General features: G+C 55.7%; 3 protein-coding genes and 1 long non-coding RNA gene across 8 annotated transcripts; 3 read left to right on the top strand and 1 right to left on the bottom strand.

Annotated features, from left to right (window-relative positions):
* Nucleotides 1-2,458: 2,458 nt before the first annotated feature.
* NKG7 (natural killer cell granule protein 7) lies at nt 2,459-3,938 on the top strand. 2 transcript variants are annotated; one of them, XM_027079192.1, is made up of 4 exons: nt 2,465-3,187; nt 3,264-3,410; nt 3,498-3,632; nt 3,736-3,938. In XM_027079192.1, the coding sequence occupies exons 1-4, from the start codon at nt 3,031-3,033 to the stop codon at nt 3,792-3,794; spliced, it is 498 nt and encodes a 165-aa protein (XP_026934993.1). In that variant the 5' UTR covers nt 2,465-3,030; the 3' UTR covers nt 3,795-3,938. The 2 variants fall into 2 exon arrangements, with proteins under 2 accessions (XP_026934992.1, XP_026934993.1); XM_027079191.1 differs by having other exon boundaries at nt 2,459-3,187; nt 3,264-3,632.
* Nucleotides 3,939-5,835: 1,897 nt separating this feature from the next.
* On the top strand, nt 5,836-7,273 carry CLDND2 (claudin domain containing 2). Its single transcript, XM_027079200.1, has 4 exons — nt 5,836-6,109; nt 6,460-6,597; nt 6,815-6,934; nt 7,189-7,273. Exons 1-4 carry the CDS (start codon nt 5,845-5,847, stop codon nt 7,260-7,262), a joined length of 597 nt encoding a protein of 198 aa, XP_026935001.1. The 5' UTR covers nt 5,836-5,844; the 3' UTR covers nt 7,263-7,273.
* LOC113605675 (uncharacterized) lies at nt 6,592-8,829 on the bottom strand. Of its 4 annotated transcripts, none has more exons than XR_003427293.1 (4): nt 8,416-8,829; nt 8,216-8,258; nt 7,154-7,389; nt 6,592-6,939 (listed from the first exon to the last, which is right to left on the bottom strand). It is a non-coding gene; the product is annotated as an uncharacterized LOC113605675 (long non-coding RNA). The 4 variants fall into 4 exon arrangements; XR_003427294.1 differs by having other exon boundaries at nt 7,154-7,272; XR_003427292.1 differs by having other exon boundaries at nt 7,154-7,332; nt 8,193-8,258; nt 8,416-8,828.
* ETFB (electron transfer flavoprotein subunit beta) lies at nt 7,993-19,985 on the top strand. The gene is made up of 6 exons (XM_027079176.1): nt 7,993-8,124; nt 15,169-15,327; nt 15,489-15,647; nt 16,375-16,437; nt 18,363-18,521; nt 19,772-19,985. The coding sequence occupies exons 1-6, from the start codon at nt 8,068-8,070 to the stop codon at nt 19,940-19,942; spliced, it is 768 nt and encodes a 255-aa protein (XP_026934977.1). The 5' UTR covers nt 7,993-8,067; the 3' UTR covers nt 19,943-19,985.
* The last annotated feature ends 1,537 nt before the right edge of the window (nt 19,986-21,522 follow it).

Raw genomic sequence — 21,522 nt, 5'->3', positions numbered from 1 at the left:
CACAGTATCTAAAGGATTTTTTTTTCATTTTTTCTTTTTCAAATTTAATTTTATATTGGAGTATAGTTGATTTACAATGTTCTGTTAGTTTCAGGTGTACAGCTAAGTGATTCAGTTATACATATACATATATCCATTCTTTTTCAGATTCTTTTCCCATATAGGTTATTACAGAATATTGAGTTCCCTGTGCTACACAGTACGTTCCTTTTTTTTCTTTTTTTTTTTTTTGCGGTACGCGGGCCTCTCACTGTTGTGGCCTCTTCCATTTCCATTGCGGGGCACAGGCTCCGGACGCGCAGGCTCAGCGGCCATGGCTCACGGGCCCAGCCGCTCCGCGGCATGTGGGATCTTCCTGGACCGGGGCACGAACCCGTGTCGCCTGTATCGGCAGGCGGACTCTCAACCACTGCGCCACCAGGGAAGCGGGTTCTTTAGGTTTTTTTTTAGTTTTAGTTTTTTTTAGTTTTTTTCTTTTAGTTTTTTAAGGAACCTCCATGCTGTTCTCCATAGTGGTTGTACCAATTTACATACCCGCCAACAGTGTAGGAGGGTTCCCTTTTCTCCACACCCTCCCCAGCATTTATTGTTTTTAGACTTTAAAGGAATTTTTATTAAAACATGATTCCAATCATGTTCCCCCCTCTGCTCTCAGTCCTCCAGTGGCTTGGACCTGGAGGTTGGATGAAGATAAAAAATGGAGGGGGTGTGCTGGGATTGAGGTAAGAATTACAGGGTCGGGGAGAAGTATGAAGAAGGAAGTGGGGGTGGGACTGGGGCTGGAGTTGAGACTGGAAATGCCATCTGGTGTGGGGATGGATGTGAGGAGAGGGTTAAGCGTCTGGGTGAGGATGGGTTTGGGTTTGGGGATGGGGTTGAGTTTGGAGTTGGGTTTGGGAATAAGAATGGGGTTAGGTGAGAAGATAAGGATGGGGTTAAATTCAGGGATGGAGTTGGGGTTGAGAAATGGGTTGTGTTTTGGGGTTAGGTTTGGCGTTTTTTTTGTTTTTGTTTTTGTTTTTTTTGTGGTACGCGGGCCTCTCACTGTTGTGGCCTCTCCCGTTGCGGAGCACAGGCTCCAGACGCGCAGGCTCAGCGGCCATGGCTCACGGGCCCAGCCGCTCCGCGGCATGTGGGATCTTCCCGGACCGGGGCACGAACCTGCGTCCCCTGCATCGGCAGGCAGACTCCCAACCACTGCGCCACCAGGGAAGCCCCTAGGTTTGGGGATTGGGATGGGTTGAATTTGGGGTTGGAGCTGGAGTTTGGAATTGGAACTGGGGTTAAGGACGAGACTGAGGGAATTCCCTGGCTGTCCAGTGGTTAGGACTCAGCGCTTTCACTGCTGGGTCTGGGGTTCAATCCCTGGTCAGGGAACTAAGACCCCGCACGCCATGCGGTGTGGCACACACACACACACCAATAAATAAAATAAATAAAAGGATGGGATTGAATTTGTTGTTAGGAATGAGAATGGGGCTGGGTTGGAGGGTAGGGATGGGGCTAAGGATGGGATTGGAGCTGCCTGCGGTCAGGATGGTGTTGGGTTTGGGATGGGGTCAAGATGACAGATGGGGGGAATCCCCTGGCGGTCCAGTGGCTAGGACTCCGTTCTTTCACTGCCGAGGGCCCGGGATCAATCCCTGGTTGGGGAACGAAGATCCCACAAGCCATGTAGTGAGGCCAGAAAAGAAAAAGAGAGAGAAAAAGATCTCAGATGGGTTCTGTGCGTGTGATCACCACGTGCCCTCAGCTGAGACTTCCCGAAGCTGGTCCGGCAGCTAATCACAGGAGCTGTTTTGGGAGTGGCACCCCAGCTGCTCAGGACCTGGATCCCCTTCTGGGAGCCTGTCCTCAGGAGCGGCCAGTTACCCCACTGGTGAGCATCTGGGAGAAGGATGGGGGCCTGCAAACTGGAGTCTCCAACCAAGGAAGAGGACAGAGCCTCCTGGGTCACTCTGGTTCTCCCCTTCGCCAGCTGTCCTGGGACTGTTAGCTCAGTTCATCTGCGGGACAGAAGTCCTCTCCCAGGTCATTCCTGCTTCGTAGAGGTCAAGTTTGTCTGGGCCTTCCACCTGGGCTGTGGTACCTTCACCTTCTATTTGAGGTGGGGCCCAGGACCTGATGCTGCTGTGAGGGGAGGGCCAGAAAGTCCTGCACTGACATCCTTGACCCCCAACTCCCACTCCCCGACCACAGAAACCCAGATCCCGTTGATGAAGCACACCAGACGGAAAGCCTTGCTCGAAACAGCACTAAGTGTGAACTCATGTATCAGATGAGGATGTGGGCGTGTCTTCCCGCCACAAACCTTCAGAATTGCCATCGCTGTTTACCTGCCCTGGGCATAAGCTCTAAGTAAGGAGCCGGGATTCTGTGTCCCCACGCTCAGGACCTGGAGTCTAGGCTTCCTAGCAGCTTCCTCCTTCAGCCCCAAGCATCCTAGCCTCCTTCCCCCTCCTTTTATGGAGACCCTAGAATTGGGGCCCCCGTCTGCCAGAACGGAAGGTTGCAGAACCCACAGGAAAGAATGATGCATCCCCCAACGGTCCCCTCTGGCTACACCTCCCCCTCCCATTGAACTCACACCCTGGCCTCACTCACCACACCCCACCTCTGGGCCTCCCAAGCCTCTCTCTCACCTCTTACAGGAAGCCCCCTCTGGTGTGGAGGGCTCCGAGGGCAGGAGGTATGGAAACGTCTGTAGAGACACACTCTACCCACCCAAACCACTGACAATGTGACACCTCCAGGGCCCTCCCCCCACCATATACTGTGAGGAGAACCTCGAGGGGTGGGGGGCGGGTGCCGATGCAAGCCGGGAAGAGAGGATGTGTGACGAGTCAGCCGCCACGAACTGGGTGAGACCAAACTAGTCTGATCTGAAGGACCACAGGTCCCCCAGCTGCCCCAACTGCTTGACTCTCCCAGGAGTCCGGGGGGCAGAGCTTCCTCCTTTCTCAGAGACCCAGGAATCTGGATCACCAGGCTTTTCATCACCCGGGACCCAGAAACCCAGCCTTCGCCCCCATGGAGCCCTGCCGGTCCCTGGCCCTGCTCACTAGCTCCCTGGGCCTGTTGTCTCTCTTGGTGGCTCTGAGCACGAATTTCTGGTTTGTGGCCGAGGGGCCCAGCTCCTCGTCTCACTCGGGCCTCTGGCCAAGGGGAGATCAGGGCTCAGTAGAAGGTAAGGGGGAGCGGTCTCTCTTGGGGTGGGGAAGGGCCTGAGGGGACGGGCACTTAGCAGTCCCGTCTCTGAGCAGGCTATATCCGCGTGACACAGAGCTTCTGCATTCTGGCTGTCCTGTGGGGCCTGATCTCTGTGAGCTTTCTGGTCATGTCCTGCATCCCTTCACTGTCTGCCGCTGGACGCGGCCCCATTGTCTCGACCTTCATAGCCTTTGCCGCAGGTAAGGACTCCGGGCTGCGCTTGGGGCGCTGGGACCTGGTGAGTTTTCGCGGAGGGGCTGAGCCATCCTTCTTGTCTCCGTCCCCAGCCCTCTCCCTGCTAGTGGCCACAGTGGTCTACACTATCGAGCGGTGGAAGCAGCCTGGACACCCCCAGATCGACTCCTTCTTCTCCTGGTCCTTCTACCTGGGCTGGGTTTCAACTGTCCTCTTTCTCTGTGCAGGTGACTGCTGCCCTGGGGAGTTCCAGGGGTGGATAGGGGCCCAGCTGGGGGCTCTGAGGGAGCAGGGCAGGAGCCAGGGTTTAACTTCTCTCTGCCAACCCAGGTGGCCTGAGTCTGGGAGCTCACTACAGGGCCCACCGGCCTGGCTATGAGGCCATGTGAACCACAGGACGGCTTTGGCGCTCCATTCTCTGAAGGCGTCATCAGGAACCATGAAGACAGCTGGCTCTCCTTCTTGCCCTGACTCCCAGCGTCTGCAAGCTCTTTCCTTTGTGTCTTCATTCATTCAATAAAAATTTGCTGGGATCTGGTTATTCTGAGGTTAATGCTACCACAACAGAAGCCAGCGACACTGCAGCTCCACGGCGGATGACACTGGGCACCCAGAGAGGAGTCAATCCTGCTACCTGCCCTGCCCTAGAGATGCTCCCACCAGAGTGGGAACCAGTGTGGGCTCGGGCCTGGCCCCAGGGCCCTTGTCTCTCCATCCTCTCTCTCTTTTCTTCCCTTTGTCTTTCTCCCTTTAGCTCTTTCCTTTTGCCCCTTCTGATTTTGTCACCCTTAGCGCGCCTTCCTCATTTCATTAATAAATTCACTCTTGGGACTTCCCTGGTGGTCCAGAGGTTAAGAATCCGTGCTTCCACTGCAGGGGACACGGGTTCAATCCCTGGTCAGGGAACTAAGAACCCGCAAGCCGCGGGGTGCAGCCAAAAAAAAAAGAAAGAAAGAAAAAGAACAAATTCCCTCTTTCAGCTGGCTTTTCCTGAGTGCATCCTTTCTGCTGGGCCTCCCACTGGGGACGCTGAAGGTGAGTCAGATCAGGCCCTGCCCGCCAGGGGCTCCAAGTCCGGTGGGGGCAGGCAGAGCCCAGGGCGGGTGTGGCAGGAAGACTGGCTGTGTCTGGAGGAGGGGTGTGGTGTGGAGGTGAGCTTTCTGGGGAGACTGTGTTTAGGGAACACCTAAATACCGAGGGAAGGTAATGCGGGCAGAGGGACCCTAAGGTGAAGGCGTGGAGAGGCTGGGAGTTCTCAGGGGATGGAGAATAGTGCTTTGTGGTCCACTGTAGAAGGTGAGCGGGAGGGGAAATGAGGATGGAGAGGCGGGTAGGAGGCAGCACCTCTAGCCCAGCAGTTGACTGTCTCTTGAGGGTGATGGAGAGCTAAGGGTGTGAGCAGGGGAGGGACAGCGTCTGGCCTGGGTGCCAGAAAGCTCCTTCTGGGGCCCATGGGGGAGGCTTGAAGGGGAGAGAAGAGCTTGGCAATCCAACAGGTGGGACATGAGACAGGACAAGGGTGCACTGGGGCCAGGGCATGAGAGGGAAAGGAGGAAAGGAGCCAGAAAGTTTCAGGGGGTGGGAGGAACTGGACTCAGGGATCCAAGGGCTTTGTAGGGTGAGGGGCAGGAAGAGGGCGAGGATAGTGCCCAGGGGTGTGGTCCAACTAGCTGGATGGGGTGATGGTGTCCTCCCTGGTTTGGTGGAAGATGCTGAGATCAGTGGGGATGTGGTTGGGTGTCAGGGTCTGGGAGGTGGTCAGAAGCAGGTGAGGACCTGGGCTGGAGATGCAGTGTGGGGTGCTCTCAGAGCATCGGTGGTCACTGGAGCTCACCTGGCAAGAAGATGCAGAATGGAGTTCTCCAGGAGAACCGGCCTTGAGAAGTGGAGGGAGGGGCAGGAGGCTGCATGGGGGCCTGGGAGGGCACAGAGAGCTGGGGACCAGGAGAGCTTATGGGGTCAAGGGAAGAGCAGCTTCTAGGACACGGGCTACCATGTCATGGCCCTCAGGGTCCCCCAGACTTGCCACCTGACTCTGAGCTGTCAGTTTGCCAGAAGAGCTGCTTCTGTGTGTGTGTGTGTGTGTGTGTGTGTGTGTGTATGGGTGGGTGGGTGGTTATCTCTTTAAATGGCCACTAGAGAAGGGGGTTCTGGAACTCCTGCTGCCTCACAGAGACCCAGTCTCCCTTCCCCCACCCTCTGGGCTCTGTCTGACAAGCCCTGGGAGCTGTGGGTGAGTCATTTAGGTGGGTGTGTGGTGGGGAAGGCAAGGGACAGGCCAAAGTCACGTCTACTGGGGGATGGAGGTCTCTGGAAGGCAGAGGTTCCTAAGCAGTGATGCCTGAGGGGGCAGGTGGTCTTGGGTCTGGGAGGGGCCTGAGGGGGGTGGTCCCAGAAGTAGGGGCACCAGGCAGGGGTGCAGGGGTAGCCAGCTGGGATATGGAGGGACATGCAGGAGGGGGTCTCAGGGACCTGGGGGTGGGAGGAGCGTTGGCCAATCCTGCATGTGTGGTCCTCGGCAGCAGCCTCCCTGGCATGGGGGTGAAGCGGAGCCTTCAAAGCGGGGGCACCTTGCTGGGCTTCTTGGCCAACATCCTCACCATTCTGTCCATGGCCACCAACTACTGGATCCGCTACTCTGGGGGCCACAGTGGCCTGTGGCAGGAGTGCAGCGGGGGCACCTGCTCCAACATCTCCTGCCAGAGTGAGGCCCCGCCGCCCAGCTGTCAGACCCTCCCCCCCTACTGGACAGACAGCCCCCCAGCACTGACCACAGCTGGCCCCCTCTCCTGACACTACAGCCGGGCACATCCTGCGGTGCCCCCGCCCCCAGCCCTTCCACTTCAGCCTAAGATCCAGCTGTCCCTCCGTGACCAGGCCACCAGGAACCCCAACTCGGGGACCTGCCTCCCTGTTGCAACATTAACCGCCGCTCACGATGTAACTTCCAAGTCCCCATCCCAAACCCTGACTCTGCTCCCAGCTCGGAGCCGGCGGATGGGGGTGGTGGCCAGGAGCGGCGCCAGCGGGGTTGATGCGGCCCGCTCTCCGCAGCCATGCTGGCGGTGACCGGGGCGTGCATGGTGCTGGCGGCGGGCTGCAGCATCGTGGGCTTGGTGATGGGGCTGCGGATTCTGTGCCAGGAGGGCGACTCGCGGGGCCGGACCACAAGTGCCATCTTCTTCCTCTGCGGTGAGATGGCATAGGGTGGGCCTGGTAGCTGGAGGAGGTAGGGGCCCCGAGGGGGAGGAGCTAAAGAGGCGGGGTCAGGGGCGGGGCCAGGGAGATGGGGTAGAGTAGGGACGGGAGGGCGGGCAAGAAGGGCGTGGTCTGAGGCGGTGGGCGCGGTCAGGGTGAGGCTGGGTGCAGCCCCCTGGCCACCCTCACCTGGCGGGTGGGCGGGGCCCAGGCCTGCTGCAGCTGATCGCCATGACAGGCTACACAGTGAAGAATGCAGGGAAAAACGACGTCTTCTTCTCCTGGTCCTGTTTTTCGGGGTGGCTGGCTTTACCCTTCTCTGTTCTCGCGGGTAACCTGGATAACGGAAGAGGGTGGAGAGGAGCCTGCCCCGAGGACCCCCCCCTCCCTGCAGAGACGCCCCAGCTGTCCTCCCAGGAAACACCACAGTGACCTCCCAGGGACTCCTGAACACACTCCACTCTGGGCTCCCGTGGACCCGACAGAAACGCCCTTGGAGCCCCAAACCCCAGTCCCCGGGGCCCTCCCGACCATCCGCCCTAGTACTCACCCTCCTCCACCCGCCCTCCGTTCCCTTCCCGCCAGGCTTCTGCTTTCTGCTGGCGGACATGATCATGCAGAGCACGGATGCCATCAGTGGATTCCCCGTGTGCTTATGACCGCAGCTGCCTGGGGCAGAATAAAGGAACTGCTTCCATTGCCGCGGCTCCACGTGCCTTTCTGGGGGACCTGAGGACGCGGACACGGGGGTACCTGGAGGCTCAGGGAGGAAGTAAGGACACGAACCTATAGGGAACGTGGAGACATGGGGGGACACGGGAACGGAGATTCGGTCATGGACAGGACAAGAGTTTTGATGGGAACAGGGACAGGGGGTAGTGGGGTCAGGAGGGGACAAGGGCTCGTGGAGAGGATGTAGGGACACAGACATGGAGGAAAAGTGGAGACAGGGACGGGGGAGGACGGATATGGGGGAACGTAGAGGCACGATCATAGAGGGGATGAGGAACACGGGCACGGAGAGAATGGGGGGACTCGGACACATAGGCACCGCGACTCGGAGAGGCGAGTAAGAGGTGCGGACCTAGGGGAGAGGGCTAATCCTAGGGCACTGGGAGAAGCTTAGGACTACTCGTTGAAACTCCTCCCTGGCCACGCTTCCCTCCCCCGCAAGACCTTTCCCCTAGTTCTCGGCCACGCCCCCTTCACAAAGCAGTTTTTCCCTTCCCCTCCGGGTTCCGCCTCCCTCCCCAGGATCCTCTCCCCATTGGCCCGCATCCGCTTGCCGCACCGCCCTCCCCTCAGGCCTCCTGATTGGTCCTCTGTCGGGGCGGGGAGGCGGGCACCGCAGCGGTTGACTGGCTGGTGGCGCGGGGCACCGGCGCAGAGAAGGACAGGGGGCGGGGCGTCCGGACCGCGAGGCCGAGGGTGAGGACTGACCCGGCGGGTCGCCGCGGAGGGAAGATGGCGGAGCTGCGCGCGCTTGTGGCTGTCAAGAGGGTCATCGACTTCGCCGTGAAGGTGACCGGGCCCCCCTCTCCCTCCTCCCTGAGCCCCGCGGCCGTATACTTCCGGGGTCAAGAGCGCACACTGTATGAGGGTCTTCTGGTACCTCTGATCCTCTGCAGCTCTTCCCTCAAACGTCAAAGTCACACCTGAGGGCAAAGGTCAAGAACTGAGAGGTTCTGACGCCCGATCCCTCTTCATTCAAACCCAGCCCTTCTGGGTCATGACCCCGTTCCCCTTCCGCCAGTTCTGTACTCACTGTCTTGAGAATTGTGTGCAGGGCGAGTTACCTTCTCTTTTTCTTACCTGCTGGAGGAGCCGTGGTTCCTGTTTAGCACACGCAGAAACTGAGGCGCAGAGGGGTCACTCAGCTGGGAAGGGGCACAGCCGGGATTCCGATCCAGGTCCCTCTGACTCCTCATCCCAGCTAGTGCTTTGCACACAATCCAGGCTTTCACCCACTCGGCTGCACTGCACACTCGGTTGACTGTTCAGCAAAGAAAAAGTGCTGTCATGGAGGTCCTATGGGAACCCAGAAGCTATCACAGCCCCAGGGCAAGTGAGGAGACGCTGGGAAGGGAGAAGTGTGTTTGCTAGAGATGAAAACCAGTCTGACAAGTTGGTGGTATAGCTTACCACCTCCATGAGAGGGGTGGAGGGCAAGGTCTCTGAGGGCCTGACTTGTCCCCAGACAGAAGATGGTCCAGACAGAGGTAAATCAGACACGGTCCCTCAAGCCACTTTGTCTCAGTAGTTGGCCTAAACCAGACTGAAGGCAGTGACTGTCCATCCGTGTATGTTCCCACCCCGCAATGCCCATCAGACCAGGAGTCCACCTCTGTGTCCCCAGCATTGCCCAGTACGGGGCCTGGAGGCCTGACCCTCGCATGAAAACTTAAGCATCATTAACAACCCACATTTAGTGGGTCCTTACTGTGCACTAGGCAGCGTTCCGGGTCCTTGATGGAGATGAGCCTATTCAGTCCTTTCAATACCGTCTAGATTTTTTTTTTTTTTTTTGGTCATGCTGCGTGCCTTGTGGGATCTTAGTTCCCCAACTAGAGATTGAATCCTGGCCACGGCAGTGAAAGTGCAGAGTCTTAACCACTGGACCGCCAGGGAATTCCCCTGTTTAGATATTGTTAATCCTGTTGGACAGGTGAGGACACGCCTGTGGAGGTGCTGTTGGCTGCCGGATCACCCGGCTAGGCAGCTGTAGCCGCCGTCAGGTCAGAATGCAACCAAGTCCTGCTCTCACTCAGCAGCCACTTGGCCTAATGACAGCTCTGGCAGTGTGTGGCAGGGGGGTTGCTTGTTTGGGGGACAGGCTCGTCTTGGGGTCCTGGGACCCAATTCTGGTTTCCTTCCCATTCTGACTGTCCCTTTGGGCTCCCATTGCCCCCCTCTGCCACAGCCCTGGGCCCTGGCCTGAGATGTCTGGGGTCATATCTGTCTCCCCCGCCAGACAGGCTCACATGTGACTCAGCTCTGGGTCCCAGCATTGCGCCGCCCAGGACCTAGCCCATGGGTGCTTCTGGTGTTCGTGCCAAATGGGGAAGTGTGAACTCCTCCTGACATGAGCTCCTGTCCTTTTTCGCAGTGTTGGCAGGGCCGCCCCTCCCACGGTGCCCCAGGGCATCTCCCTGGATGTGTCTGAAACAAGTGATTCAAACGCTGCTAACTACCTTAATCACCAACCAGACGCCACCCCAGCCCTCCTTCCCTCGTCTCCCATAGCCTGTCGTTTCTCAGCCCCGTCCCCCCTGCCCTCTCCATCTCTCTGCCCTGCTCCCTCTTCTGCAGCAGTTCAGGCTTCATCTTCTTCTACCTGAACCCTCACCGCTGTCTCCTCCTGTTTCCCCAGTCTCTCCCCTCCAGTCCATCCCCTCCCAGCCTGCGTGTGGGGGGCTTCCTGCCCCCAGGGCTGACCAAGGCCCCTCCGCTCATGCCGCCACTCCCAGCACCCTGAGGACAAAGTCCCAGCCCCTCCGCCACGTGCTCGAGCCCCTTCGTGGTCCAGCCCTGGCCCCCTGGCCCTCCATCACCCCTTTGTGCCTCCCAGCTGCTCATACTTTCCTGACAAACTCGGCTGCTGCTTGCCTTGGGCCTTTGCCCCTGCTGTGCCTTCTGCCTGGGTGCCCTTACAGCTCCCCGCTTCCCCCATCTGCTTCTCATCCCTCCTTTGTCCTGCCTAACTCTGATCCCACTGATTGTAATAGGGTGTAGGGATTACCTGGCATCACCACGTCCAGGAAGCCGCCGCCCCCCCCATCCCCTCAGGCTACCCTGATGTGTCCTTGGGTGCTCCTGCAGCCCCCTGGGCTTGCATCTCAGCCCTTCCCACACTGGATTGAGATCCTCTGTTTGCCCAGTTGTCACCCCCTGCCCCCAGACTGGCCGCTCCTTTCAGGAGGGGGTGGTGGTGGTGTGCAAGGTCTGACCCAACTCTGTGTTCCCAGCATTGCTTCCTCACTCCCTTCCAGACTTTCCTCAGAAGTCACCTTGTCGGGCTTCCCTGGTGGCGCAGTGGTTGAGAGTCCGCCTGCTGATGCAGGGGACACGGGTTCGTGCCCTGGTCCGGGAGGATCCCACAGGAGCGGCTGGGCCCGTGAGCCATGGCTGCTGAGCCTGCGCGTCCGGAGCCTGTGCTCCGCAATGGGAGGGGCCACAACAGTGAGAGGCCCACGTACCGCAAAAAAAAAAAAAGTCACCTTGTCTATGAGGCCTTCCATGGTCACCTGCTTGGCCTCTCTGCCTGAGTTGACCCATCTAGCAAATGAGGATGGCGGTGGCAGTAACCCACCTCCTGGGCTGTCCGGACGGTTAAATGAGTGAACACCTGTAAAGCCCTTGGAGGTTGCCTGCCTCCTGTTTCTGGCTGTTTCTTTCTTTCCTTCTTTCGTTTTTTCTTTTGGCAGCGCTCTGTGGCACGCGGCCAGCCAGGGGTTGAAGCCATGCTCCTCCATCCCCCAGCCCTGGAAGCACGGAGTCTTAACCAGCGGACCACCAGGGAGGTCCCCTCTGGCTGTTTCTGTTGAGAGTTAATTTGTTACACCTTTAGAGAGAAAGCCTGGACGCTTCACTGAATCATCTCCCTCAATTTATAAAACATCGTTATTAAAAAAAAAAAAAAAAAGGATCATCACTGATTTTTCAGGCCAACCATGGTTTCCCGACTTACGTAATTTAACTAAACAGTGTTTTTGAAGCTTGAAATCAACTCAGGCTTCAAAGGTCTTCCCCGGAGAAGGTGAGCTGGCACGGGCCCCTGGTGCTGGAGAGCTCGCAACCCTTCCTCCTTGGGAGTCAGGAGTCTGGGGCTGAGAGTCCTGCCAGGGCCGGAGCAGGCTTGAGGCCCTCTCTTGGGCCCCCTGGCTTCCCAGTGAGGCCTTACACTGATGGGCTGCTTTCCTATTTATAAAGGGGAAACTCCTATCTTGGATTTTATTTTTTTTCATGAAAGACAGGGCTTTGGCCTGTTAGTTTCCATGCTGTTTAGTAAGTGTTTGATGAACGGACAGGTGCAGGTTTTAATGCATTACTCTTGTGAGCAAATTCTCATTCATTCATCCGACAAATATTTCCAGTGCATCCACCACATGCCAGGCACCGCTCTAGACCTTGGGGATACGGTCATGACCAAAATACCCATAAATCCCTGTCCTCATGGAGTTGACGTTCTGCTGGGGAGAAGACAGCTAATCAGTACAGCATATGTCATATGGCAGGCATGCTCCAGAAGGAAACAGAGGAAGGGGGCGGGGAGAGTTAGGAGGGATGCAGTTTGAGGAAGATGACCAGGGAAGGAGGTGAGGGATGGAGCCAGGGGCGTGTCTGGGAAATTCTGGGGAAATCCTGGGTGACATGCCCAGCCCAGGTTCTAGTGAAAAAAAAAAACCATGGACTCAGTGCATGGTGTTTGCTCCATGGCTTTTTCTGTAAAGTGCATTCATTAAGTTCTGGGGTTTGAGCCTTACTGTTGGTGCTAAGGTGACTTTTTCAAAATGAAGTAACAGTGATAGAAAGTGTGGGTTGTCCTTCTCCTCGTTCTCTTCCTCCTTTTAATGTTACCAGTCCCTGAGGTGCAGCCAGACTGGGGGACCCCTGCCTGAATCCCACATTCCCATCTCAGTTCTGTCCCGTGGATGGGAGGAACAACCACATCCTTCAGCCCCAGAGAAACAGGTGCAGGGAAATAGTCGCAGAGAGAGAGTCCCTGCTGTCAGCCCAGGTCTGCTCCGGCCAAGGAGAAGAAAGAGGTGAGGTCCTGAGCCAGATTAGGCAGGCTCCCAAGCCAGGCTTCTCTGACAGTCTCTCTCTCAGGCTAGAGCCTAGTTCAGCATCCTCCCCCGCTGGACTGATGTACCCACCAGAAACCCGAGAGTCCTGCTAGACTCTTCCCTCTCCTGCCCCCAGCACCCTGTCAGTTTCACCTCCACAGACCTCTCCAGTCCATCCACTTCCACATGTGGCTGGATTGTCCGAGCCACTGTCATCTCTTATTTCGGTGACCAACAGCTGCCCAGCTGTCTCCCCACTTCCGCTCTTGCCATTTTTCCAGTTTTCTACACCGAGATACAGAACGACCTTGTACAAACTTAAGTTGGATCCACTCACCTCTTTACCTTTCCTTGTTGTTCTCTGGATCAAGACCCAGCTCCCCGGCATGGCCTGCTGGGCCCTGCGCAGTTGAATTCGTGTCCTATTGCTGCTGTAACTAGTTACCATAAACTCAGTGGCTCACAGCAACACAGATTTATTCTCTTACAGTTCTGGAGGTCAGAAGTCTGAAATGAGTCTACTGGGCTAAGATCAAGGTGTCAGCAGAGCTGCATGGCTTCCAGAGGCTCAAGAAGAGAATCCGTTTCCTGGCCTTCTCCAGCTTCTGGAGGCCACCTGCGTCCCTTGGCTTGTGGCCCCTTCTTATGTCTTCGATCAGCAGTCTAGCGTTTGCTCTCTTGGACCCTGACGCTCTCTCACCTCCCTCTTCCACTTGTAAGGACCCTCGTGATTACTTTGGGCCCACCTGGATAATCCAGGATAATCTCCCTCTCTCAATTCCTAAACTTAAATCACTTTTGCAAAGTCCCTTCTGCCATGTAGGCGACAGTCACAGGTTCCAGGGATTAGGATATGGGCATCCTGAGGATCTGTTATTGTGCCTGTCACCCCGGCTCAGCCCCTGCCAGCTTCGCTGACAGCGTACTGTGTTCCCCTGGCCACACCAGCCTCCTGGGACTCCTCAAACCTCAGGGCTTTTGCACATGCTCCTCCCACACCCCCAGCGCATTCCCTCACACTTCACCTACTCGATGCCAGTTCCTCTTTCAGGTTCAGCTCAAGTGCCACTGCCTCAGGGAAGCCTTCCCTGATAGCCTCCAACATCAGACTGGGTCGGGCCCCGATCGTGCTGTCTCACAGCTCCTGGAGCCCTGTTCAGGAATTGTCAGGTGGTACAGAGGGGACTCGAGTGCTTGGGGCGCAGAGCACTGCTGACTGGCCGTGTGGCTTTGGGACAGGTGCTTCTACTCGGAGCGTCAGTTTCCTCGTCTGCCCACAGGGACAGCGACGGCTCCTCTTTCACGGGGCTGTTGCCAGGATTGATGAGTTAGGACGTGATTGCTTAGAACAGGGCTCCTGCAGTGGCCAATGCTGTCATCCCTGTTTGCTACCAAGAGGATTGTGGGGGGAACAGTGGCCCCCCTGGGCTATGAAGTTCCTCATCCGTGGAACCTGTGACTGTTACCTTCTTTGGAGATAGAGTCTTTACAGATGTGATTGAGTTAAGGATTTTTTTTTTTTTGGCTGCACCGTGTGGGTTGTGGGATCTTAGTTCCCCAACCAGGGACCAAACCCAGGGCCCTGGCAGTGGAAGCGTGGAGTCCTAACCACTGGACCGCCAGGGAAGTCCCGACTGAGTTAAGGATCTTGAGATGGGGAGGTTCTCCTCGATTCCCCAGGTGGGCCCTAAATGCCATCTCAAGAGTCCTTATAAGAGAGGAGTCGAGTTTCGTCACACACACACACACACACACACACACACACACACACACACAGAGAAGGCTGCATGGAGATGGAGCACAGAGCTGAGGGTGAAGTGATGCCACCCCAAGCCAAGGAATGCTGGCAGCCCCTCCAAGTTGAAGAAGCCGAGGAATAGACTCTCCCCTCGAGCCTCCCGAGGGACCGCAGCCCTGCTGACACCTTGATTTCACAGCAAAACCTATTTTGGCCTTCTGGCCTCCAGAACTGTGAGACGGTAAGCCAGCAAGTTTGTGGTCATTCGTCACGGCAGCCTCGGGAAACTAACAGAAGCAGTAGTTGGTTGTTCCTGCCATGCCCCGCTGTGCCAGACCGGGAGCTTCCGGGCCAGCAGACCTGTCTGCCTTGCACACAGCGGTGCCTAGAAGTCCAGCACAGGGCCCGTGTTCAGTGAAGACTCGCCGTGGGAGGAAAGCAATAGACGAGGTTTGCTTGCCCTTGACCTTAGCCTGTTTGGCAGAGAGAGGTTTTCAACGCTAGTGTTTCTCAGACTCGATCTTAACCATGTGTCGGTCAGGAAAACCATGTGGCAGGCTGGCAGTTTAAAAAAAAAGAACAGAAAATGTCAGGGTATGGTGTATAACGGAAGGGTTAGCATCGATCACGGAACCTTACATTGCCTTGGTATTTACGTTAATGTATAAATGTGTGTCGTGCATTTATAATACACTTGGGGATGTTGTAACATGTACCTCTCGCAGTGGGTTATGGTAAAGAAAAATTTGAGAGACACTCTTTCAGGCCCGAAGAACAGCCACAGAGTAGGACGAGCATGGCAGACGTCCCTGGCGCTCAGCGAATGTCTGAGTGAGAAGGTGACCTCCACCCGTCTGTGAATTCTAACCCTCTCTGTCCCTGGAGCTGTGGGACCCTGGACAAGGCCCTGCCCCTTTCCAGGTCCCTGTGGTCCCCGTCCAGCCTGCGCGAGGCTTGGTGTCTCGGCCACCGCCCCCTCCCGACCCCCACCTTCTCGCCCGCTTCCCCCTGACCTTGCCACCTCCCCTCCTGGCTGAGCAGATACGGGTGAAGTCCGACGGGACGGGTGTGGTCACGGATGGCGTGAAGCACTCCATGAACCCCTTCTGCGAGATCGCCGTGGAGGAGGCCGTACGGCTCAAGGAGAAGAAGCTGGTGAAGGAAGTCATTGCCGTCAGCTGCGGGCCTACCCAGTGCCAGGTGCTCGGGGGCCTGGGGAGGGGCTGGGACCCCAAGTCCCGGGTCTAAGGGAGGAGGGACTGGGGCCTGGACTCCTGGGTCTGAGGGAGGAGGGCTGGAGACTGGGCTCCTGGGTCCCCCTAGGGCTAGAAGCCAAGTCAAGCCCCTTCTCCGCTCCGCAGGAGACCATCCGCACCGCTCTGGCCATGGGTGCAGACCGAGGCATCCACGTGGAGGTGCCGGCTGCCGAGGTGGATCGCCTGGGTCCCCTGCAGGTGGCCCGGGTCCTGGCCAAGCTGGCAGAGAAGGAGAAGGTGGACCTGGTGCTGCTGGGCAAGCAGGTAGGTGACAGAATCGTGAAGCCAAACAGCAAGCTCATTAGGTTAGGTAACAAGCTTCAGGCACAGCTGGATCCAGTCCCACGTGCTCCACACCCCCTCCTCTGTCTTGGCGTCACTCTGTGTATCTCCAGGCTCACATCCCACCAGCCTAACAAACCCAAGAGAAAATAGGAATCTCTTTCCCAAGGACTCCAGCAGAGCTTCTAGAGCTGGTACTTCATTGGTCCAGCTGGAGTCACGTGCCCATCCCTGAACCAATCGCTGGGGTCAGGGATAAAACGTTCTCATTGGCCCAGGTGCCATTCATCTAGTTCCCTAGTGTGACTGGCGTAGGGTTTGGCTAGAGGGAGGCCTCTGGATTATTTAGACAGTGGGCAAAGATTTGGCATCTGGGATGCCAGGTGCCCTCATGTACTCCTGGACGAGTGACTGCCTATCTCGGGGCCCAAGTGAGGGCATGGGATCATTCTAGACCAGGAGTCAGCAAACTGTGGTCCATGGCCACCACTGATTTTATAAATAAAGTTTTGTTGAAATGCTACTGCGTTTGTTTACATAGACACTTATTGTCTGTGTCTGCTCGTGCACTGTAGCAGCAGAGCTGAGTGATTGTGACAGAGACCTGGCCCATTAGAGAAAACATCTGCCAGCCTGCATTCTAGAGAAAGGCCCAGATGGAACGTGAGAAGCTCCATCAGTGTACAGTCTTCTCTCTTTCCCCACTCAGGCCATCGATGATGATTGTAACCAGACAGGGCAGATGACAGCCGGATTTCTGGACTGGCCACAGGTGAGGCCGGAGTGGGGAGCATCTGCTGAAGGCCAGGCCTGGGGGCTCAGAACACAGCCACGCCTGTCCTTGCCCTTCTGGAGGGAGGCAGGTGTAAAGCAGGATGGGTACTCCAGTGGGCAGGAAGGAGGGGTGCACAGCCAGGACACCAGGCCACGTCTGGGCCTTCACATGCCGCTTCCCCAGCCTGCTGCTCCTCAACCACACCACTCATCCCTGCCTCAGGGCCTTTGCACTGACTGTTCCCTCAGTCTGGAACAGGGTTCTCTCAGATCTCCTCAGGGCTTCTCACTCCCCACCAGGTCTCTCCTCAGATATCACCTCTTCGGAGAGGCCTGCCTTGCCCACTATCTATGAAAGTACTCATGCCCCCTCCCCAACCCCACATTTCCCATTCCAGTCCAATAGAAATGCAAGCGACGTGGGTCATTTAAAGCTCTTCACAGCTACATTAAAAAAGTAAAAAAGGCCAAATTCATTTTAATCCTATATTATTTCACAGAATAGATCGATAATATTATTTCAACATGTCATCAATAGAAAAAATATTGAGCTGGGAATTCCCTGGCGGTCCAGTGGTTAAGACTCTGCTTTCACTACCAAGGGCCCAGGTTCAATCCTGGTTGGGGAACTAAGATCCCACAAGCCGTGTGGTGTGGCCGAAAAAGAAAACATGAAAAAAAAATACTGAGTTAGTTTACATTCTTTTGGCTTTTGGTACGAGGTCGTCGAAAACCAGTGCTGTATTTTATATTTACAGCACATCTCAATCCACATGCTCAACTTCCATAAGAAATACTTAGATTCCTAATACTTATTGTTGAAAAAGCGGATTCACGAATCCAACTTGTTCCAAACAGACTTAAAGGTTTTCCAATAACTGCATCAAGTATCCTTTTTTTTTAACAGCTTTATTGAGATAAAACTGACCTGTACAATAAACTGCACACGTGTAATGTGTACAGTTAGGTAAGCTTTGACACGTGTTACACACCCATGAAACCATCACCACAATCATGATAATGGATCTTACTTATTGGTTTTAAAATGTAAATTAATGAAATAAAATGAAAAATTCCATCCCTCCCTCGATGGAACTAACCACATTTCACATGCTCAGAAGCCACATGTGGCCAGTGGCCACTGTGTATTTACTTGATTACCGGTGGTCTTCATTGCAGGATAAATGCCCCCCAAAGCCGGGTCCTTGTCGGTTGTGTTCATGGTGCATCCCCAGAGCCGGGCTCATGGGACATTCCAACTAAGACCTGAAAGATTTGTCCAGTGAATAAGTGAACGGAGAGAACAGGTTGGTTAGACAGAGAGGGTGTAGGTCACGTCGGGAAATGGTGGTTCAGGACCGAAGGGCAGAGGAGCCTTGGGCCAGAGAGTGGGTGCTGAGGGGGCCCCAGTGGATGTTTCGAGGATCAAGGTACACAGAAGGCTCTGTTGTTGGCTCAGCAGAGGGACCTCAAAGGGAGCTCTTGGGGACAGAAAGGTGGAACCAGACTGGACACATTTTTGAGCCTCTCTCTGCCTCAGTTTTCCTCATCTGTAAAATGGGGATAATAGCACTTACCTCAAAGAGTTCCTGTGAGGATCTGATGACTTAATACAGTCGCTTAGAACAGTGCCCCAAACTCCATACATGTTCATTATCATTAAGGAAGGGTGATCCAACGGGCAGGTTCAGGACATTAGCACCTACACCCTGGGTCCCAGGAAAGACCCTCCCCTGGAGTTTTGAGTTCCCTTCTTGTGGCTTTCTCCTGTTTTTAAGCTTGATGTCTGTAGGTCACCTTGCGGGACTCCCACTTCTGTTCTCATTCATTGGCCCTCCGTGTGCTGTGCACTCAGCAGTGGCCTGCTCTGTGCCTGCACTGGGTTAACCTCACCTGTGCTCCCCCAACGCTGTCCCTCCCCAGGGCACATTTGCCTCCCAGGTGACGATGGAAGGGGACAAGGTGAAAGTGGAGCGGGAGGTCGATGGGGGCCTGGAGACCCTGCGCCTGAAGCTGCCTGCCGTGGTGACCGCTGACTTGCGGCTCAACGAGCCCCGCTACGCCACGTTGCCCAACATCATGGTGAGTGCTTGGCAGGTGGGCCACTGGGGGCCTGGGGACGGGTGAGTGCAGCAGGCCCAGTGCCTCCCTGGTGGTCAGGTGGGAGGAGAGAGGACCCAAGAGACGTCTCCTCCAAAGGAAGGGGTCACCCGGTCACTAACGGAGCGGGTTCACTGAATCATTTCTGCCAACAGTGAGAGTTCGAGGTTGCGGGGCAGTGGCTGTTTTGGCGAACAGGGAGGGTTTGCTGGTTACCTCAGCCAATAGGAAGGCTTCACTGGACTCTAGGAAGGGTTCCCCCGTCATCCCAACCAATGGGAAAAGTTCACTGTGTGCTCTTAGCCAAATAAGGAGGATTCATTAAGTCATCTTGGTTTTGTCAGGGAAGGTTCCCCCGGTAATCATTACCAACAGGAAGGCAGCATTTAGGCCATCATGGCTAACAGGAAGAGTTCACTGTTCATCATGGCTCTAGAATGGGTTCATTGGGTCATCTCAGCCAATAGGAAGAGTTCAATGTATCATCTCAGGCAATACGGAGGGTTTAGTGTGTCATCTCAGCCAATAGCGTTTAATGTGTCATCTCAGCCAATAGGGTGAGTTCAGTGTGTCATCTCAGCCAATAGGGTGAGTTCAGTGTGTCATCTCAGCCAATAGCGTTTAATGTGTCATCTCAGCCAATAGGGTGAGTCCAGTGTGTCATCTCAGCCAATAGCGTTTAATGTGTCATCTCAGCCACAATGGAGAGTTCGGTGTGTCATCTCAACTGACAGGGGGCGTTCAGTATGTCATTCCGTCCAACAAGGAGGGTTCATTGAGGCGTCTCAGCCAGTAGGTGAGTTCAAGTGAGTCATCTCAGCCAGTAGGAAGGTTTCCGTGTGTCCTCCTAGGCAATAGGGAGGGTTCAATGAGTCATCATCTCAGCCAACAGGGAGAGTACGATTGGTCATCTTGGCCAAAAGTCTATTGAGTTATTATTGCGAGAAGAATGACTTTGCCAGTCCGTTCCAGCCAGCGAAGGACTTCCCACGGCGGTTGACTAAAGGTGGGCTCCCGCGATAGGAGGGCTCCCCAGGGCATCCCAGGCAGCAGGAATTGTCCACACCAGGTGTGGCCCTGTAAGAGGTCACGTGTGCCCTGGCCAGTGGGCAGGTCCAGAAGGGTTCAGCCAATGGGAGTGGTTCTGCAGACGTGGCACCCATGGAAGGGGGCTGCAGGAGTGTGGGCAGGGGCTTGGGCAGCCCTGTGAACCGTGAGCCTCCCATGTGCAGAAAGCCAAGAAGAAGAAGATCGAAGTGATCAAGGCTGGGGACCTGGGCGTGGACCTGACCTCCAAGCTCTCCGTGATTAGCGTGGAAGACCCACCCCAGCGCACAGCCGGTGTCAAGGTGGAGACCACAGAGGACCTGGTGGCCAAGCTGAAGGAGATTGGGCGCATTTGAGCCCTTTCCCTGAAACCCGGCAATAAAACCATGACTCTTGCGGCGTCTGTCTTTGTTAACTCATCCCCCAGAAACCCATTCTTTGATTCATTCAACAAACATTTACTTAAGTCTCCTGTGTGCCAGGTCCTGTGCTGGTTGATGCTGGGGAGCCAGGGGAGTCACATCCGGCCCCTGCCTGTGAGGAGCTTCCATGGTGAAGGGGGCACAGACAATGGTGCCAGGCCGTTGTTGAGACTTGGGACGCAAGAGGGAATGAGGCCGGGAGGTCTGGTCCTGGTTGGGAAGACAGACAAGCAACAGACAGTCAAAACCTAGTGTGAGGATGCAGAGCAGGGACCTGGAGCTAGACATAGTGATTTTAGACCCTCACCCTCACACTTAGCAGCTGTGAGATCTTGAGTGAGTTACTTCCTGTCTCTGATCTTCAGTTTCCTCATGTGGATGATCGAAATAGTAAGAGCTTGGTGTAGTGGTTGGGGGCCTGGGGTCTAGAGCCCAAGGCCCTGGGTTCAGCTCCCAGCCTGGCCAGTCGCTGGCTCTGAGAGGACCTTTGGCAGGTTCCTATTCTCTGAGCTTGGCTTTCTTCCTCCATCAGGTGTAGTTAGTAATAATACCCATTTTCTGGTTGTCTGTCACGGCATGACAGACCTCTCCACAACTTGGTGGCTTAAACCAAAAATCATTTTGCTTGTAAATCTGAAATTTGGGCAGGGCTTGGCGAGGACAGCTTGCCTCTCCTCCACGTAGCATCAGTCTGGGTGGCTCAAATGGCGTGTCCAAGATGCCTCAGTCATGTGCCTGGCAAGCTGGCTGGGGATGTTGACTTGAGCTGGCTGTTGGCCAGGGACCATGATTCCTCTCCACTGGGTTGGTTGAGCTTCCTCACATCATGGCAGCTGCGTCCCAGCGGGAGTATTCTATAATGTGGGAAGTGGAGTATGCCAGTCTCTCAAGGCCTAGATGCAGAAACTAGCACAGGGCCACTTGTGCTGTACTCTCTTGGTCTGACAGTCACAGAGCCTACCTAGATCCAAGGGAGGGGGAGATAGACCCTATTTCTTAGTAGGAGGAGGGTTGGATTTGTAACCTTTTTTTTTTTTTTTTTAAGCAGAGCCTGTGCTCAGCGGCCATGGCTCACGGGCCCAGCCACTCCGTGGCATGTGGGATCTTCCCGGACCGGGGCACGAACCCATGTCCCCTGCATCGGCAGGCGGACTCTCAACCACTGTGCCACCAGGGAAACCCTGTAACCATTTTAAAGCTACAAAACCTACCCCATGGGTTTTTTTGTTTTTTTAAAAAAAATCTATTTATTTATTTGGCTGCGCCAGGTCTTAGTTGTGGCTCACGGGATCTAGTTCCCTGACCAGGGATCGAACCTGGGCCCCCTGCACTGGGGGCGCGGAGTCAACCACTGGACCACCAGGGAAGTCCTCCCATGGGGTTTTGAAGGGTAATTAATGTAGCATCTTCACAACCATATCCGACATGCAGAAAATGCTTACTCTGTATTTTAACCATTATTAGCATGGGGTGGTAGGGAAAGCTTTCAGGAGGAGTGAGCAGCCTGACCATTG

Source organism: Aethalodelphis obliquidens, unplaced genomic scaffold (genome assembly GCF_003676395.1).
Source record: "Aethalodelphis obliquidens isolate GAN/ISIS:26980383/991018 unplaced genomic scaffold, ASM367639v1 scaffold43, whole genome shotgun sequence".
NCBI lineage: Eukaryota > Metazoa > Chordata > Mammalia > Artiodactyla > Delphinidae > Aethalodelphis > Aethalodelphis obliquidens.
Note: the sequence above shows the minus strand (reverse complement) of the source record. Positions and strands in the feature narration are given on the sequence as shown.

Excerpts from the sequence above, each read along its gene's own strand:
- CLDND2 (XM_027079200.1), top strand. The coding sequence starts at position 5,845 with ATGGAGGGACATGCAGGAGGGGGTCTCAGGGACCTGGGGGTGGGAGGA. Across the intron at positions 6,110-6,459 it reads CTCCAACATCTCCTGCCAGA|CCATGCTGGCGGTGACCGGG; the intron begins GTGAGGCCCCGC and ends CGCTCTCCGCAG. Across the intron at positions 6,598-6,814 it reads TGCCATCTTCTTCCTCTGCG|GCCTGCTGCAGCTGATCGCC; the intron begins GTGAGATGGCAT and ends GGCGGGGCCCAG.
- NKG7 (XM_027079191.1), top strand. The coding sequence starts at position 3,031 with ATGGAGCCCTGCCGGTCCCTGGCCCTGCTCACTAGCTCCCTGGGCCTG. Across the intron at positions 3,188-3,263 it reads AGATCAGGGCTCAGTAGAAG|GCTATATCCGCGTGACACAG; the intron begins GTAAGGGGGAGC and ends GTCTCTGAGCAG. Across the intron at positions 3,633-3,735 it reads TGTCCTCTTTCTCTGTGCAG|GTGGCCTGAGTCTGGGAGCT; the intron begins GTGACTGCTGCC and ends CTGCCAACCCAG.
- ETFB (XM_027079176.1), top strand. The coding sequence starts at position 8,068 with ATGGCGGAGCTGCGCGCGCTTGTGGCTGTCAAGAGGGTCATCGACTTC. Across the intron at positions 16,438-18,362 it reads GATTTCTGGACTGGCCACAG|GGCACATTTGCCTCCCAGGT; the intron begins GTGAGGCCGGAG and ends GTCCCTCCCCAG. Across the intron at positions 18,522-19,771 it reads CCACGTTGCCCAACATCATG|AAAGCCAAGAAGAAGAAGAT; the intron begins GTGAGTGCTTGG and ends TCCCATGTGCAG.